At 41.0% G+C, this 18452-nt stretch overlaps 1 protein-coding gene across 3 annotated transcripts in view; it reads left to right on the forward strand.

The window, feature by feature from the left end:
• The window catches only part of PANK1 (pantothenate kinase 1), a 55649-nt gene that overhangs the window by 20785 nt on the left and 16412 nt on the right, over positions 1 to 18452 (forward strand). For all 3 annotated transcript variants that reach the window (XM_081823866.1, XM_031029996.2, XM_006735090.3), the window contains one exon: positions 10536 to 10888. In XM_081823866.1, the coding sequence (XP_081679992.1) occupies positions 10536 to 10888 (353 nt within the window). The remainder of the gene's footprint in view (positions 1 to 10535; positions 10889 to 18452) is intronic.

Below are 18452 nucleotides of genomic sequence, written 5' to 3' on the forward strand. Positions count from 1 at the left end.
ACAAACTGAGGGTTCTAGAGGGGAGGGGGGTGGGAGGATGGGTTGGCCTGGTGGTGGGTGTTGAGGAGGGCACGTTCTGCATGGAGCACTGGGTGTTGTGCACGAACAATGAATCATGGAACACTTCATCTAGAACTAATGATGTAATGTATGGGGATTAACATAAGAATAAAAAAAAAAAATTCAAAAAAAAAAAAAAAAAGACATCAGAAAAGCCAGAAGGAGAAAAAAATTACCCTAATCCACGACTCAGAGATAACAGCTATTAACATTTCCGCCTAAAGTTTCTAGTCTTGTTTTCCGTGCACAAATAGCTATTTAATTTTTATACAAAATTGTAATCATGTACAGTGTACCATTGAACCACCTGCCCTTTTCACCTAACAACATATAATGAACATTCTCCTCACATCATTAAATGCCATCCTACAAAATGATTTTAATGATGGTATTTTGTTCCTTTGTGTTAATGGGTGATCATTTATTTAGTTTATTTAACCCACTCTGTATGTTTGGACAATAATTAATTTTCTCACTCACGGTAGTAAAAGTTCAGTGATTTTTTTTTTAAGATAAATTTTTGAATGCATGCATAATTATTTCTTTAGGGTACAGTGGAACTGATACATTAAAGAATATAGGAGGAATCTGGAGCTTTTTAACAGGTATTTTCCAAAAAGCCCATGTCTCCATTCCCACCAGTTCTCTGTAAGTGCTTGTGTCCTTGTCCCCTTGCCAACACTGGGGATTGCCATGTGACTAAAATGCAAACAAAGGGAACCTGGTGTGCGTTAATTTGAAAGAGAGGATGACTCAAGTTTCTTCGCATAGAATATTTAATGTTTAGCAGATTGCTCTGTGTGCAATAATTATGGGTTCCTCTACAGTGTTACCGAAACCCTTTTATTAAATTTTACATTTACCACTTTCTTCAAGGTCTTTAAATAGCTCTTAGGTTTTCAGCTTTTATGTTTTACGCAGTTAAAAGTATGGTTTTGGAGGGCTGTGTGTGTTGAGGATGATGGGATGTGAGAAGTAGACAGAACCTTGGTGATCGGTGAGCCCACTTCCAGCTTACAGCTTAGTCAATGGCTCAAGGAAGAAACTTGCCCACGACCATCCTGTCTCTCCGGGTGCTGTCACTGCAAGTGACAAGCTACTCAACTCAGACAAGCCTTGCAAAATGGGGAGCTTACTGGCTCATGAAACTGAAAATGGGTCTAAACTACTAGGACTGACCTTGGGCAATCCTTGATCTTTCTGAGCCATAATTTTCTTATCTGTAAACAGGATGTTGGACTTGACCTAAGGTCCCTTTCACCTCTTAAAGTTAAATGTTTCTATGAATATATTAGCAAAGACTGCATTATACTACCAGCTAAATTTAGACATGGTGAAGGGAAGACTAGACCTCAGAGAACTAAGTTGTTTTTTTTTTAAGATTTTATTTATTTGACAGAGAGACAGCGAGAGAGGGAACACAAGCAGGGGGAGTGGGAAAGGGAGAAGCAGGCTTCCCGCCGAGCAGGGACCCCGATGCAGGGCTCGATCCCAGGACCCTGAGATCATGACCTGAGCCGAAGGCAGTCGCTTAACCAACTGAGCCACCCAGGTGCCCCAAGAACTAATTTTTTAAGAAATACAATTTTATTACACACTCAGATCTAAGTTAACAAAGTTTGGTTTTTTTTAACATGTAGAGGTCCTTAGGCAACTTCAACATAATAGTATTCATGTAGCGTAAAAACATCAGTGCTTTTTTTTTAAAAATTTTATTTATTTATTTGAGAGCGAGTGCACGCACGAGCAGGGTAGAAGGGCAGAGGAAGAAGCAGGCTCCCTGTTCAGTGGGGAGCCCAACACAAGGCTCAATCCCAGGATCCCAGGACCCCAGCATCATGACCTGAGCCGAAGGCAGACAGACACTTAACCGACTGAGCCACCCAGGGGCCCCAAAATATCAGTGCTTTAAAAGTCTTTTTTTTTCCTATTGATTATACAAACCTAAAATATCTTTTCTACCCATTAGTTAGCTCAACAAATCTATTTGTGGGGCACCTGGGTGGCTCAGTCCATTAAGTGCCCAACTCTTGATTTCAGCTCAGGTCATATCTCAGGGTCCTGGGATCAAGCCCCGAGTTCGGCTCTAGGCTAAGCACAGAGTCTGCTTGTCCCTCTCCCCCTGCTCCTCCCCCCACTTGCACGCTCTCTCAAATAAATAAATAAAATCTTTAAAAAAAATCTATTCGCAAGTAGTGGGAAAAGAAATTCAATCCCACTGTTCCCCATTCACAATTATTTCAACAAATTCCAGCTTGGTGGAACCTTGAGAGATATGTTAAACTGTGCAGGACAGCAACTGCTTGCTGAGTCAGACCTGTGCCCAAAGGCGCTAATCTTACACACAGGAAGAAATACTAGTATTAGTGAACTTTGCCTCACCAGGAACACCTTAAAGCTCTGGCTGGTTGTTCAAGAGGAGGTAGATTTTCTACTGTCAGGCTCCCTTAGCCCTTTAAAATTATTTCTTTGGTAGGAAATCTTTTCTGCATTGTGGTTGTTGGGGGTTCTTTTTGGTCTTTGCTCATGGATGCTATTTGGAGTTCACTGTGTAACCCTTGAAATTTACTGCAGGAAGCATGGGTGCCTCTCAGAGACTATTCTAGTGTTCCAGAAAGGTCTTTAAGAAACAGGCTTTGTTTTAAAGCCATCGACTACCAATAAAAATTTAAATATCTCCATCACAGCATTTGGAATACAGATTCATTTCACGGTTTTAAATTACTACTAGATAGCCAATCCTGGTTTGTGTTTGGAGAAATTTTTAGACAGAAATACATGCAACAGGACCTACATATCTTTTTATTAATGCTCAGCTACCACATGTTTATCAGCGATACTGGAAGTCCCTGGATCCCCAGATCCCTGGATCTGGTCCTGCAGGAGAGGGAGGGTTCCAGGGGAAAAAATACCCAGATTTTGATGGAGGGTATATTACTCAGGATAGGCAAATCATCTGCATAACAACCGTCAAATCTCAGTTCCTTAAAACAACAAAAGTTTATTTCTCATTCACACTATAAACCCATTGAGGGGGTGGCTGGGGGCTCCATTCTGGCTCATCCTCGCTCTGACACAGATGACCCAGATGATGCCAAGTCATTATCTTGGATTTTGCTGTTCATGGTAACAGAGAAAGAGTTCCGAAGGGTCTCACCCCAGCCGTAAGTGCTCTTGCCTGGAAGTGACATACACCATGTCCATGTACATTCACTGACTGGATTAGGCATGTTGCCCAGCTCAATTATAAAATGGCCAGGAGCCGCAGTCTGACCCCATGGGCTGGAAGGAAGAGAACCAGAAATATTTGGCCAGCAGCACTAGTGACTACCACAGTTTACTCTTCTGATTACCAGATTAATTGCCTTGCTCTCCCAACTGCAGGCGAAATATAGGCATTCCCATCCCAAAGTAGACAGCCCCAAAGCCTCACCCAGTCATGGCATCTGGATGATGTGCAGGGGGATCTAAATTAGGGGGTGATACAAAGTGGTTTCGACATCAACTCTGGATGTATGTCCTCTTGAGCTAGAGACTTCTGAACTAAAAGAGGGCAATTACCTGCTGTGTCCCCTCCCCAACATCATATATTAATAAATAATGGTGAAAGAAAGAATGGAAAACCCAGTATACATTCCTATTCAGAAAGGAGGTGGATGGGAGACCTCCATTCATTGGTCCTCAGTCGTTCTAAAGTGCTGAAGCAATTCTGAAATCCATCTGGGCTCCCTGACTTATAGGTAGAGGATGTTTCTTTGGGGTCTTGATTGTTCTTTCGGAAAGGGGCTCCCCAATCCATTGCTCTCTTCAGGCCTTGGTTTTTTCCAATAACCTCCTGGATCACAACTAAGGTGAGACTGAAGAATATGTCCTTTGTAGGAGCTGAGCCGCTTTGTCAGCTGACTTTAGAGGGTTAGGGGCTCCGGCGTTCTCTGGCAGTACAACTCTTTTCAAAGAGAAATAAGTTTCCTATCTAACTCTAGTTTATTTCCATATGCCAAGCCCTCAGTCCTTGGCATACTTATGTTCACTGGATGCCTTTGTAGTTTTGCTTCCAACATTTCTTTATTGACTTAATTGATGATACTTTGAACCTGTCAGCCTTTGGTGGGGAAGCCACACCTCTGGTCTCTTTTTCCCTGAGGTATTCTAATTGAAAGAATTAACTAAGAAGCCATGACCTTAACTGCATCTTTACTTGGAGACTTTGTAACCCTTTCAAAGTATTAAGAGAGAGTGTGATAACCTATTCTCTTCCTTTGAACCTCACCCCACAGCTAAGTGTTAATTGTCCTCTCTCATGAAAAGCCTTTCTCCTTTCTCATTTTTCATTGTTTATCTGTTGGGGAAGAGAAGCAGCTACTTTTTCCAACCCTGCAAGTCTGACTTGATGGACCCTATTCCCTCTTTTTGTTTGTAAACGAGTCAGTTACTTTCTGGGTGCACTTTTTTTTTTTTAATGGTAAATTCCTTTTTATTTTTTAATTTAAATTCAATTAATTAACATATAGTGTATTGTTAATTTCAGAGGTAGAGTTCAGTGATTCATCAGTTGCATATAACACCCAGTGTTCGTTACATCACGTGCCCTCCTTAATGCCCATCCCCCAGTTACCCCATCCCCCGACCCCCCTCCCCTCCAGCAATCCTCAGTTTGTTTCTGGGTGCACCTTTTAAAATGCAGCCAACAGGGTGCCTGGCTGGCTCCGTCAGGAGCGCATGCAACCCTTGATCTCAGGGTTGTAAGTTCAAGCCCCAAGTCAAGTGTGGAGCCTACTTTTACAAAAATAAATAAATAAATAAAAATTAAAAAATAAAATGCAGCCGACGGTAACCAACACATGCTACTAACATTTGACTTTCAGTCTCTTCCACAGTATCTACTAATTCTTTAGGTATGTTATCTGCCTTTCAAGTTATCATAACATGATGATTTTACCAAATGCTTTGCCAGCCTCCAAAATCCGTTTCCTCCCTCCCGGCTGCCTGACCTTTTTTGTTGGCTTCGGGTCTGCTGCAGTAACAGATGATACCCAAGTCTGGGTGGTTTAAAGAACAAAGGTTCATTTCGTGCTCATGCTGTATGTGCATTGAAGACCGGCTACGTCCTCACTCCAGGACCTAAGCTGACAGGTCAGCCAGCATCTGGAATGTTCCCGTTGCTCTGGGAAAGCACTGGAGGGTCTCATGCCTGTAATTAAATGTTCTGGCCTGGGAGTGACAACCTATATGTCACTGGTTCACCATTAAAGCGGTTTTCCTTCAGCATTTTTGGGCTCCATCTATCTTGAGACATATAAATCTAGCTGTTCTCATAACTATATCGTATTCCATCATGTAAGTATATTACATTTTATTTACATATTGATGGATGTCTACATTGTTACCAGTTTTTCATTGTTAAAAAAAATTTTTTTTTTAAGATTTTATTTATTTATTCATAAGAGACAGAGAGAGAGAGAGGCAGAGGGAGAAGCAGGCTCCCAAGGAGCAGAGAGCCCGATGCGGGACTCGATCCCAGGACCCTGAGATCATGACCTGAGCTGAAGGCAGACGCTTAACCATCTGAGCCACCCAGGCACCCTCATTGTTAAAAATTACCGCAATGAACATCTTTGTGTATGTTTCCTGGTGCACCTGTGCCAGAATTTCTTTGGAAAATAGTTCCTTTTGCTCTTCATTATTACGATGATTCTTTATAATATGCTAAGAGAAGGTGGACCTAAAGTCCACTACTTATCTGTAGCACCTTGTTTGATAAATGTTGGCTTCTCATTTATACACACCTCACTATGGTAGAAACCATCTTGAATGAGTAAAATCAGTTGTTTGTGAAAGTCTTCTTGTGCACTTTAAGCCTTGTCTCCTGCTGAACATCTTTGAGGAATATTCTAGAAATTCGTAAAAAACGACATCTGGTTGAAGAAGGAGTAGAGGGTGAATGCAGACATTCTGTATCTAGAACCAGCATCACTCCTGGCAAACACAGAACAGACTCTTATCAGTGGTTCAGCTGCATTTATCAAAGCATTTGGATATTCTGGATTGAAGAAGACATGAGTCATGGATGATAGCTGCACTGGGATGTTCTTCCTTCCCCTTGTCTTTTATCTCCATCCATGGCTTATGGTTAGGAAGTGTAAGATTTGGGTACACCTTGATATCAGGAAGATGAATAAAACTGCATTCAAAAATCTGATAGTTTCTATAAAAGCATTAAAGTGTGAATAGAAGAGCATTTATTTTTTTCATGAGGGTAAGAAAGGAACATAGGTAAGTGAAAGCAGTTTCTATTGCCATTTAAACTAATGTAGTGTTCGATCTTTATTCCCTTTTACCTTAAGCAAAACTGCTGATATAACTGAATTTTCAGAACTCTACACTTTTTCCCACTGTTTTGTGAGTTGCCAACAGCTTTGAAATGAGCAGGAGGTGAAGCAGGAAAGACAGCAGGATTTTAAATAACTTATGAAATGTTTAGGTGTCCCCTGTCATGTTTTTAAAAGTGAGAACGCTTTGTAGTCGCTCGTACTTACCAATAGCCAACCAAATAAAAAGCCATGGAGGGACTCTTCATTTCCAAGGGCTGGTGACAGCTGTGGCTGGGTGAATAGTAGATTTCGACTACAGAACTAGATTATTTTCTGGGTTTCACACAGCTTGTTCTGTCCATTCTGTGCTGGGATGTCTCCTGTTTTCCATTGTCACTGAATTCCTCTTTTGTTTGTTTATTTATTTATTTATTTATTTAATTTATTTATTTTACTTCTGTGTGTACTGAGTGATTTGAGTGTAGACTTTTCTCCATCCCCTCCCGTAATTTCTAGCCTCCACTCATACAGCCTGTCCATCCTACCACCTGCTAAAGATATTAACAGCCTGGAGGGATAGGCTTCTCTATCTTTCAGCAAGCTCATGTAATCATAAACATAGGGTTCTCCCTTCCACCTGCTTTCCTTCTTTCCTGCCTGCCTTCCCTCCTCTTTTTTTTTTTTTTCAAACCAAAAAGGGTAAATAAATTATTTGCACTTCTTGGCATCTTTTACTTTTCTCATTAACAGAAGCTTAGGGCTATCAGGCAACTGATATAGATCTCATTCATTCTTTTCAATGTGTGCCCAGTATTCCATGGTTTGGAAACAATAAACTTTGTTGAACAGTTTTCCTGTTACAGGGCATGCACTTTGTTTTCAGGTTTTTGTTTTTGTGTTGGTGGTTTTGTTTTTTTTTTTTTTAAGTTTTTATTCATTTAAGTAATCTCTACACCCAGTGTGGGTCTGGAACTCATGAATCAAGAGTCATAAGGTCTTCTGACTAAGCCAGCCAGGTGCCCCTGTTTTTGTTTTTTTTTAATTTGGCCGCTGTAAATGGTGCTGCAATGAACATTCTTTTTTTTTCCTTTTTTATTTAAATTCAATTTAGTTAACATATAGTGTATTATTAGTTCCAGGGGTAGAGTTTAGTGATTCGTTAGTTGCATATAACACCCAGTGCTCATTACGTCAAGTGCCCTCCTTTAATGCTTATCACCCAGTTACCCCATCCCCCCACCCACCATCCCCTCCAGCAAACCCTCAGTTTGTTCCCTATAGTTAAGAGTCTCTTGTGGTTTGCCTCCCTCTCTGCTTTTATCTTATTTTATTTTTCCTTCCCTTCCCCTATGTTCATCTGTTTTGTTTCTTAAATTCCACATATGAGTGAAATCATGGTATTTGTCTTTCTCTGACTGACTTATTTCGCTTAGCATAATACCCTCTAGTTCCATTCATGCCGTTGCAAATGGCAAGATTTCATTCTGATGGCTGAGTAATATTCCAGTGTGTGTGTGTGTATATATGAATATATATACACACACACACACATATATATATACACATCTATATATATATACACACCACATCTTTTTTATCCATTCATCTGTCGATGGACATCTGGGTTCTTTACATATTTTGGCGGTTATGAAATTGCTGCTATAAACATTGGGGTGCATGTGCTCATTCGAATCACTGTGTTTTTATCCTTTGAATAAATACCTAGTAGTGCAATTGCTGGGTCGTATGCAATGAACATTCTTATACCTGAGGCAAATACTGGTGCTTTTTAAATATGGTCCAGGAGAGGGATTAGCTGAGTTAAAAATGTATGTGTACTTTTCATTTTAAGAGGTGTTGCTAGAGTTCTTCCAAATGATTAGCCTAGCAATGTTCCAGAATACCCTTCCCCCATCCTGTCCAGTAGTAGGTATCTTTCCTACAATGATAAGAATGGATTATACCTGCAACACTGATTGCATAGCCCAGGCACCTGTTGACATGCCATAAAGTATTTCAGTGGAGATTAAAACTAGGGCTCTGGTCAGCCTACATGATTGGGGGTGGTTGTGATTTTTTTTCTACTTCTGAAAGAATCCGTAGAAGTTTATAGTAGGGAGAGAAGTGGAGTCCATTCTACTGCAATCCATTACTTTCACAGATAAGGGAATTGCGATCCAGAGAGGTGGAGGGAGTGACCGTGAGCTGGTTACCGACTGCTGTTTATGGAAAGCAGCTGTGAATCCTGATTTGAGGTTTGACCTATTAGCTACACCATGGGCCATGCTGACTGTGAGTTTTAGAGAAGGGACCAAGAAATGTCATCTGTGAGTTGAACTGACTGGTAGGGGTGAACTATTTCCAGTTTTCTATTATCTCCTGCTAGGACAAGCAAGCTTCCCAACCTGCCCTGGGCTGTGTGGGATTTGCTTTGCCATCCTCCACAATTATAATAGGACATTTGTGACCTTGGTCTTGTTAGTGGAATCTGCTGCTCTTAATCTTTTGGGGGTTTGGCGCTTTATTTTTCTGTATTTGTTCAGAGTTAGTGTTTCCAAAGGTGGAGCTGCTGGCTTGGATTACAGCTCAAAGGACAGCAGTGAAGCGCTGGAGGAAACATTGCACACACAGGGATGGCTTCCCGCTCCGTACCTCTCCCCCCGCCCTCCCCAACTTCCCGATGGAGAGGGCTGAACAGGAGGGCAGCCCAGAAAAAAAACTGGAGGTCTGGAGGTCTCCCTCGTGTTCCTGGCCATGTAATCTCGGGGTGGGACAATGCACAACTTGACTAGGGCTCATATGGATATTCTCCAGGGCTGAATAAAATAAACTTCTTGAAAGAAGTCATTTGAGCTCCCTGTATCTTTAAACTCAGCTTTAATATTACAGTTTCAGATTTAGCCCGTGGAGCCTGCCGAGGGAAATGAAAAGGGAGCCCCCAGATTTTGCAGTCTCATTTGGGTCTGCTCAGTGTTCACTGCAGAGCATCTGACAGCACAACATTAACTTTCCAGGTCGCCTCTAAATGAAATCGGCCTGTTTAGGGAGCTCACCCTGTTCTTTTAATAACAAGAAAAATTATGATGATGGAGATTTATTTTGTTATAGATAAACATCTCGAGCAGATTTCATATATATTTCATATATATATATATAATGTACACGCACACGCATGCAACATGTCGTCCCCTAAAGGCATGCCTTCGTGTTGCAGACCTGGTCAGGAGCTGTGCCTATTGGTGGGCTTGCCTGTCAGAGGCCATGGTTCTTCTGGTTTAGCAGTTCCCAAGGCTGCAGATTGGAACCACTAGGGAACTTTCAGAAAATAGTCATGCCCGGGTTGCAACCCTGAATTAAATCAGAACCTGTGGGAGAGGAGAGGAGAATTGGGATGCTGAAGGCGATTCTAGCCCACAGCTGGGTTGAGGACTCCTTAGCAGGCCATTCTGAGGCAAAGAGAGGGTCTCTGCTTCATGAAGAAAGAAATGAGCTATGACAGGAGCTGTTCTCTTTAGAGTTATGCTACCGTAGGGTCATCGTCTCTCATAACCCACTCACTTCCTCCTTCCTGCTTATTCTGTAGATTAAAGCAGCAGACTCATGTCTTGTAGAGTCAGCTTGTGGAGGCAAAAATGGAATGCTGTAACAGTTGTCATTGAAAAGTGCCCTAGGAGTGTGCCATGTGGGTTAGAGACCAATACGCCTCGTGGTCCACCTAACCTAGCCAGTGTTTCCCCTGGTGTTGAAATAGATGGTTGTTCTTTGGCCAAGATTCTGATAAAATCGTTATCATTTGGGAGCATGGTGTATGCAGAAATAGATCTTTAAGAATTGGAATTGTACCCAGCTTGGGAAGATACTCGAGCCCTAAGAAGCCCTGGGAATTGGGACGGGCCTAGGGGACTGCAAAGTCCTATTTCTCTTCTCAGGCTCAGTCCTGAGGCAGACCCTGAGTGGAGTATGGGCAGAATCATGGGCACCATTTAAATGGTGAATTTCTCCTTGCCTGTGTCTTCTTTTAGGCACATAGAGTTGAAGGTAGGGGCATTGGATGTTAAATGCACATACAGCTGTGACACCACTGCATTTCATTGTCGGATATCCAGAAATTGAGCATCTCTTTAAATGCAGAGAATTCAACAGTACTATCTTTCTGTCCTCTAGCATTCCCCTGGTTCGGCATGGATATCGGTGGAACACTGGTTAAACTGGTCTACTTTGAACCAAAGGATATTACAGCCGAAGAGGAACAAGAGGAGGTGGAGAACCTGAAGAGCATCAGGAAGTATTTGACTTCTAACACGGCTTACGGGAAAACCGGGATCCGAGATGTCCACCTAGAACTGAAAAATTTGACCGTGTGTGGGCGCAAAGGGAACCTGCACTTCATCCGCTTCCCCAGCTGTGCGATGCATAGGTTCATCCAGATGGGCAGCGAGAAGAACTTCTCCAGCCTTCACACCACGCTCTGCGCCACGGGAGGCGGGGCTTTCAAGTTCGAAAAGGACTTCAGAATGGTATGTCAGCTTTGTGCTTGGTACAAAACAACAAAACCGCCTCTCAGAGAAGGAAAGAAAGCCTCTCCCATGTCCATAATCACGGCTTCTCGTGTGGAAGAGCTAGACTGCTAGCCTTGGGACTCTGGACAGGTTCACTTCACCTCTCTGTGCCTCCCAGTTCCCTCCCGTGTCTGGATAGTTCATACCTCATAGTGTTGTTCCATGCAGGATTAAGTGAGAAAATATGTACCTGGCGCTTAGTAAATGCTCATAAGTATTAGCTATCGTCATCATTCTTTTAACAGCTGTGTGTTCCAATTTCCCCATCTCTACAATCAAGATAATCTCTCTACTGGCCAGCCTCAACACACAGGGAATAAAATGAGAATAAAGTGCAATAAAAGATGTAGAAAATAAAGAGAAAAGAAGGTTAGCTAGGTTCAACTGAAGTGACTGGGTATTAGAGAAGAAAGGGTTGGAAGATTTGGGGGTTAGTCTTGCCAGAAAGTTGAAAATATAGTAAGGTAAATTGTAAAGTACACTTTTTCAAAGCCTGGAGTGCAAATTACTGCATTCTGTCGTGGAACCAGTGTATTCAGTCTTGCCCTAAAGTCTAGCATTAATGAATAAATTAATGAATCAATACATTATTCGTGGTATTTAATGAAGCTATAAATACAAATTTTATTTGTATCATCAAAAGTAACATCATTTATCCCACGGAGTGTACTAAGTAGTTTCCAGGAGAGCCGGCAACGGAGTCCTGGCACAGTGCCCTGAGTGAGACTGATGATAGCAGGTTTTGGTTTTTCTTCTCAGTCCCCTTTCCCGACATATCCGTGGAATTTGATGCTGCCTCTCACCTGAGTGATCCATGGCATCTTTTTCCCACCAAAGGGGCCCAATGATCAGAGTTTTGAAACTGAAAAGGCTGAGATCCAGGGGCATGAAAATTAAATTTGAGCTCATGGTTGGAAAAGCATTGAACCTGAATTCTAGCATTGAACTAGCTGGGTGACTTTGGGTGAGACATTCCCCCCTGGAGCCCTCAGTATTATCATCGGCAAAAAGGTGGCAGTAAAGTGCAGAGAGAAGGGAGGAGTTCTAGAACATCAGAACCTGAAGTCACCTTTGGAGACCAGGAAGTAAAGCATTCTTGTGCGACATGGATTAAGAAACTAAAGCTAAGGAGGGATTAAGGGGCTCTAGCAGTGCCTCCTAGTAAGAGCGGGTCTCAGCTCAGTTCTGACTCAGAAGAATATGCTGACCCAGCCCTAGTGCTGAGAACTCCCCAGGTCACCTTATCTGGGCATCTCCACTAGGGCGCCTCAAGAACCCAGGTGACCTGGGACATTTTGCAACATCCCTCAATGCCTCCGTTCCTCCTCGGGGTAATGTACGTTCTGGGAAAAAGTTACTCAATATATGTTGGCTGTGAGCAAGTGTGTTTCTCAAGGTTCTGAACTGAGAAAGGTCGTATTTTAAAATAACCAAGATAAAGAAGCCTCTACTTCTTCAGGCAGGCTGCTGGAGCCTAATGAATAGATTGGAGCAGGGAGTAAGTCCGGAGTATTTGCCAAACAGCCTGGCTAGCTAGGGGCATACATCCATAAAAGAAAGGAAAAGGGCTGCCTTCTGTTTCCACGCTCAGTCTCAGGCAAAATGAAGACAGAATTGATCTCTTCCCGTAGCCTGTCTGTCAGTATGCTAAGTGCCAAAGTGTGCGACGATGGATAGGTCTTCTCATCCTCTTTTCTAGGGCTTCATTCACTCACCCAACAAGGATTTATTGCGCTCCTTCTGTGCGCCAAGTACTGTTACGAACAAAACAAAGCCCCTGCCCTCCAGGAGCGTATATTCTAGTGTGGGGAGACGGTCAGTAATTAAATAAGCAAACGAATATAGAAATACAGAATATACCACTATATCCTATGTGTGTGTATGTATATATGATATATGTTATGGAAGGGGGGAAAAAAAAGCAAGGCAAAGGGGATAGTAAGGGTTGGGAGAGTTTTAGTGTGATGAGGTAACATTGGAGCAGGAACCAGAAGTAATGAAGTAAAGCAGGCCAGTATCCCAGGAAGGGTATTTTAGGCAGAGGGAACAGTAAGTGCTAAAACCCTTAGGTGTGCTGAATCCAAGCCCTTCCCTCTTCCCCTTTCCAGAATAGAAAATTGAAACCTGGTTATAAATGATCAATATTTACTACTGTATATATTAAGCAATCTGACAAAATAAAGCAGTGCATATTCTATATATATTTACGTATATAAATATATATATACTAATATATATATATTTTAAAGTCCTGCCATTGTTATTGTATAAAATCACTGTTTTTGGTATAATACAGCTTTGCAGAAGTGTATTTTAAAAACCTAAGTAATTAGAGCTAACTAAAAGACATTTAGCAGACCCTGAATAGTTTGTAATTGCTATATCTAATGACTATATCCTTTTCACTTATAGTGAATATATTTAATTCTCAGATAATGTCAACTAGTCTTCATCCAATTTTGAATATACAAGAGCTATAAACCATGAGACAAGCATTAAGTTAGACTCCTGTGTGGAAGACTTTCAACTGAACAAAGCTACATTTCTTGTTTCCTTCTTCTTTCCCTCTCTTTTCCTTTCCTTTCCTTTCCTTTCCTTTTCTTTTCTTTCTCTTTCTTTCTTTCTTTTTCTTTCTTTCTTTCTTTCTTTTCTTTCTTTCTTCTTTTCCTCTCTTCCTTCCTTGTTTCCTCTTTGCTTCTTTTAACATTTAGGATCACTTAAACTTCTGACTGGCAAAAATTAGCCTTATGAATTAATGATACACCAAAATGGACACAAAAGAAAAACCTAATCTAACTACAAATGGTCTAAGAAAGTGATAAGCCAATGAGGAATCCCACCATTGAAGAAAGTGATCCTCAAGGGGAAGACTTGTCTATCCCCTGTCTCTATTCTGTGAGTTTTGTTTTTGAAGAACCCACCAGAATATTTTATGTACTAAATCTAATATTTTCATCCACAGCTACACTTCCTAACTTCAACAGGAGTATTCTTTAAAATGCAAAGTATTCTAATAAAGAATGCATAGGGAAAAAAATCATCCTTTTTGTCCACCTAGCTCTTCATTATAATAGATACTTTTCCTTGTGAGTTTTGTTCAGTGACTCTTTCAGTTACTTTTCAAAAAAGACCTATCGTCTAACAAACGGGATGTAACAATAATCTTATTTGGTTGACATGAGATTTAGGGAACAGAAAAGGATCTTCTGGTGGCTTTATTATGTTTTTCTCAAGGTGTGAGAACTTAAGAATTGGCCTTTCTTAAGCCAGAAATCTCTAAGGAAACAATCTAAAAAAGTTAAGAATAGTGGGAAAATTATCAGGAGGAGGACAGTTGTGGATATGTGAAATTCTACATCTAAATGGACCATTCAAGAACATTTATTAGCTTGGTTCCTATTATGAATCCAGGGACTGATTCATGGTATGGCGGCAGCATGAGGTTTGGTAGACAATGTCATTCTCCACTTGGGTCTGGCTTGACTCTTGACCGCTGGTCTGTGGCCTCTTTATCATTGGGTGCAGGGAGGAAGAAGCCGTCTTTGAGGTTTTGTCATATTTCTCACTCACAGAATATGTTTGAAATTCATCTCTCTCAGGTCTTCTCGGTCTCCTTTGGGAAGAGAAAAGAGCCCTGAGTGAAATTTGTAATTCAGAATCAACTATTTTATAGGCAAATTATTCTCTGTTTAGTAAGATAACCTTTTCTGCCACTTCCAATATGATTTACGGAGCCAGTGTCCTCAAAAGCACCTTGGAAAGTGTAAGGTATCATACAGATATGTATTTTATTCATTTCTGAAATATAATTTGGTGACTTATTTCTCAATTACAGGGGGGTAATATAACTGGTTTGGGGCAGGTCCATAGAATGCCCTCATAGGAGTAGTTATGGAATCTCTTGGGATAGCTTTTTACCAGATTTATCTGTTTAACTCTTTAATTAGTATTTTTGACAGACTGAGCTGAAGCACATACGGACAACCTTTTACAGTTGTATCCTGAACATGCCTTGTGTTTAGGATCCATCTTTTTTTCTAATATTAGCATACCAGAATCACTGAATTCCCTCTACAAATTAGTCTTCAGTGTGGAAATAGTGTTTTGGCTAGTGGACTAGCGCATTTCAACTTGAGATAAGAAGACCCAAATTATTTTACTTCTCACATAATTAGAACCCATGTGTATAGTTCTTTACAGTATCCAAAACATTTTCACACAGGGGTCTCATTGGATTCTTGAAGGTAGCCCTGTGAGTTAGCTAGGGCAGGTGCTCTGTGACCTTATCCAGTGTCTGTTCTCACTGGGGTCATAGACTCATCCCAGTTCTTCAACGCCTACTACTGTGTGGTCCGAGGACCAGCAGCATCAGCATCACCTGGGATACTATTAGAAATACAGTCAGAACCTCTGGGAGTGGAGCCCAGCCATCTGTGTTTGAACAAACCCTCTGAGTGATTCTGATGGCTCCTATAGTTGGAGAACCCCACTGCACCCACACACTTGCTTGAGTGACTTTAGTACTAGGCACAACCATGTGAGTTCATCACAGTTGTAGTTTGAAAGTTTTTTCTACTCTGCTTCTTCCCCTACTTGCTAGCCTTGGGATCCGGAATAGGTCACTTAACCCACTGACCCCTGGTGATATATTTCATCTGCAAAATGAGTCGTAATAATAATAATAGCTTCCTTGCCTGAAGTCCTACAGATGAGATCCATATAGTTTTTTATTAGCTTCCATTATTTACACAGAGTTTGTTTGAGTCTTAGGACAAGCTGAGGTTTGTTGGTTTTATATTTGGGGAGTGATTTAAAACTTAATGATTTAGGAATTGGCAGAACCCATATTTTCTAAAAGTGCTAAGGAGACTTACAAGCAGTGGGATGCTGAGGCCAGTTCCTACTGGCTTAAGAGAGTCCATTGTGTGCATATCTTCCCAACTCTGTTTAGTGACATCATGTTGGTAGCTTGAAATTAGCCATCATGGGGGCAATTATAGCACAGAAATTGTAAATGCTATAAACTAGGCTTTTGCTCCCAGAGAGCTGGTCGCTAAACATTTACCAGCACACCTTGGTTACAAGGTTATGTTCACATGAGCTATAACTTCATCTGCATGCTGAATCTGATATTTCAGATCTGTCATCGTTTAGGACCCATCATAGAGATCAGCATTAGAATATATATAAAATTAATAGGATGGAAGTCAGCATCAGCCTACAGATATGTTTGGTTGGCCTGCAATATTTACCAAAAAAAATTAAATAGCTGTCAGCTAATTAATTACATTGAGTCCTCATTATGACATGTCAACAATGGGCTGCAGGTGAATTGCAAATATGTATGTATTGTCCTCTGTGTGTGTTCTGTTACATTACATCTAGCCCAGGGCTTTGCTCTTTTATGTTTTCTTACTGTCTCCTGTAGGCGTTCGCATTTGCTACCCCTGATAGAAAGAAAGCTAAGCCCAGAGAAAGAGTGTTTTTCCACAGCTAGGATCTGAGCGTGCTGAATGTTCCACTGAGTCTATTCAGTTGTATTTACAAACTACAGAGTGTGAGAAGTAATTCCCATCTTGTTCTGAATTTCAGATGGCTCCTGTGACTCTCCAAGTTATGATTTGACTCACTGCTTACATTTGGGAGCCTGGACTTTTCTCTGGATGGTGAAGACTTTTGAGGGAGGTCTCTATAGGTCTCCGTGAAAGTGACGAATGTTTCTGTTTCCCTGTTTGGGAATGCATGACCCAGGCTTCAGAAATATCTATCCTTCAGTAAAACGGATAACAGAGATGTTGGGTTGCTGCTGGCACTTTATTTGAAACTGAATTTGAGATAACAGTGTTTCCTTTCAGATCAAAGTTGTGTGTGCTTAGTTTATTTGCCTTGATAGGTTTTTCTTTTTCCACAGCATAGGTTCAGGATGTCCCGCTGGACACAGTGTGTCTCTGTCTGTGTTTGTGATGTTGGCCCTGGGCATGAGCTGTTGATATTGTTGATGGACCCCTGATTAATTTTTAAGCAGGTTAACCTATGGTCCCACGACTGGCTGATGAAATTTCTACTTTTCAGTTTGGTTTGATCCAAGAAGTGGTAACTTTCCCTGTCCCACTTAACAGATGTTTATTAAGCAATTATTATGGGCCAGGCCTTGGAGCATGGTGCTCAGGGGCACCTGATGAACCAGAAAATGAACCAGAATGTGATTAGTGCTGTAAGTGGAAGAGGTTAATAGGGCTGAGGAATGGAGAGGACAAAAACAGCATTTACATGGCTGTGTCTCACTGCCATCTTTCAGGTCTCCAGGTAGTTCTATACCTAAAGTATTACCCGCTTAAAACGTGTAATTACTTGCTTCTCACTCAAACTTTTCACTCGGTAAAAAAGGAAATGTTTGGAATCATTTATGAGATAGATTTACTTTATCAGCTAGCGTGATTTAGGATGATGGTTTCTGGGGACCTCCTTTCTACTTGCTAGATGGTATGCTGTCTGATTCATGACTCACTGAATAGAGCCAATTAGATCTTTAAATTAAAAAAAAACAAAACAAAACAAAACCCAGTATGATTGTTTCTTTGTATCAAGAAAACTTGTACCACCTTGCTGGTAACCTATTCAAACTAATTGTGCTCTCTAAGTATAGATTTAGTGGAGTTCGTTAAATGGGAAATTCAGATGAGTGATACGAAGTCAAGAGTATTCTTCCAGCTCTTAACTTTTGTTGCAAATATGTGTGTATTTTTGGCAAAATATCTAAGTATAGTACTTGTTTAGGTTGTTTCCAGATCCCGGAAGCAATATGCATTATGAAAACAAGAGAAGAACAGCGAGTCCCTGGGAGCTTTTTGCTAGTTGTATCACTTAGGGAAAGTTATTTAGGCTCTGCAAGCCCTACCCATAAAGCGAGGATAAAACATCTACTTAGAGGATTTTGTGAGAATTAAATGATCTACTACAAGTTCTGGGTGTGTAATGAATAACAAATACTAGCTATTATTTTCTTAAAGATATTTCTTTAAAAGTTTAAGTTAGATCTTACAAATTATCTTCCTTCATTGGCTTTGTGTCGTGTTGGTGATTATTAGATTTATTATTTTGTTGTTGTTGTTCATGGGAAATGATCATCAACCCAGACATCTGGATCAGCAATAATTCTCCTCTCGGGGACCATGAATTAAACTTTTAAGGATGCAAAGTGGCCACTCTCCTCTAAAGCTGCCCCACAGCCAACTCATCCCCATTTACTTTTTTCCCCCTATACCTGGGAGAATGGGAGTTTTTGTCTCATAGGAGCATGAAAAGACACTTTGGGACCACCCCCGCTATTCATCAAAGAGCCAACATTTTTTTAGCCCTTTGTACATATATTATTATCACGAAATCTCTACAACAACACTGTGCAGTGGATAATATCCCCATTTTACAGAGAGGCAATTGAGACTTCTCAAGTTAAATAACTTGCCCCACATCCCTCAGTTAAGTGCTAGAGCTAGAATTCAAAGCCAGGTCTATCTAACTG

Source organism: Leptonychotes weddellii, chromosome 6 (genome assembly GCF_054177405.1).
Source record: "Leptonychotes weddellii isolate Sample4059 chromosome 6, ASM5417740v2, whole genome shotgun sequence".
Classification (NCBI taxonomy): domain Eukaryota; kingdom Metazoa; phylum Chordata; class Mammalia; order Carnivora; family Phocidae; genus Leptonychotes; species Leptonychotes weddellii.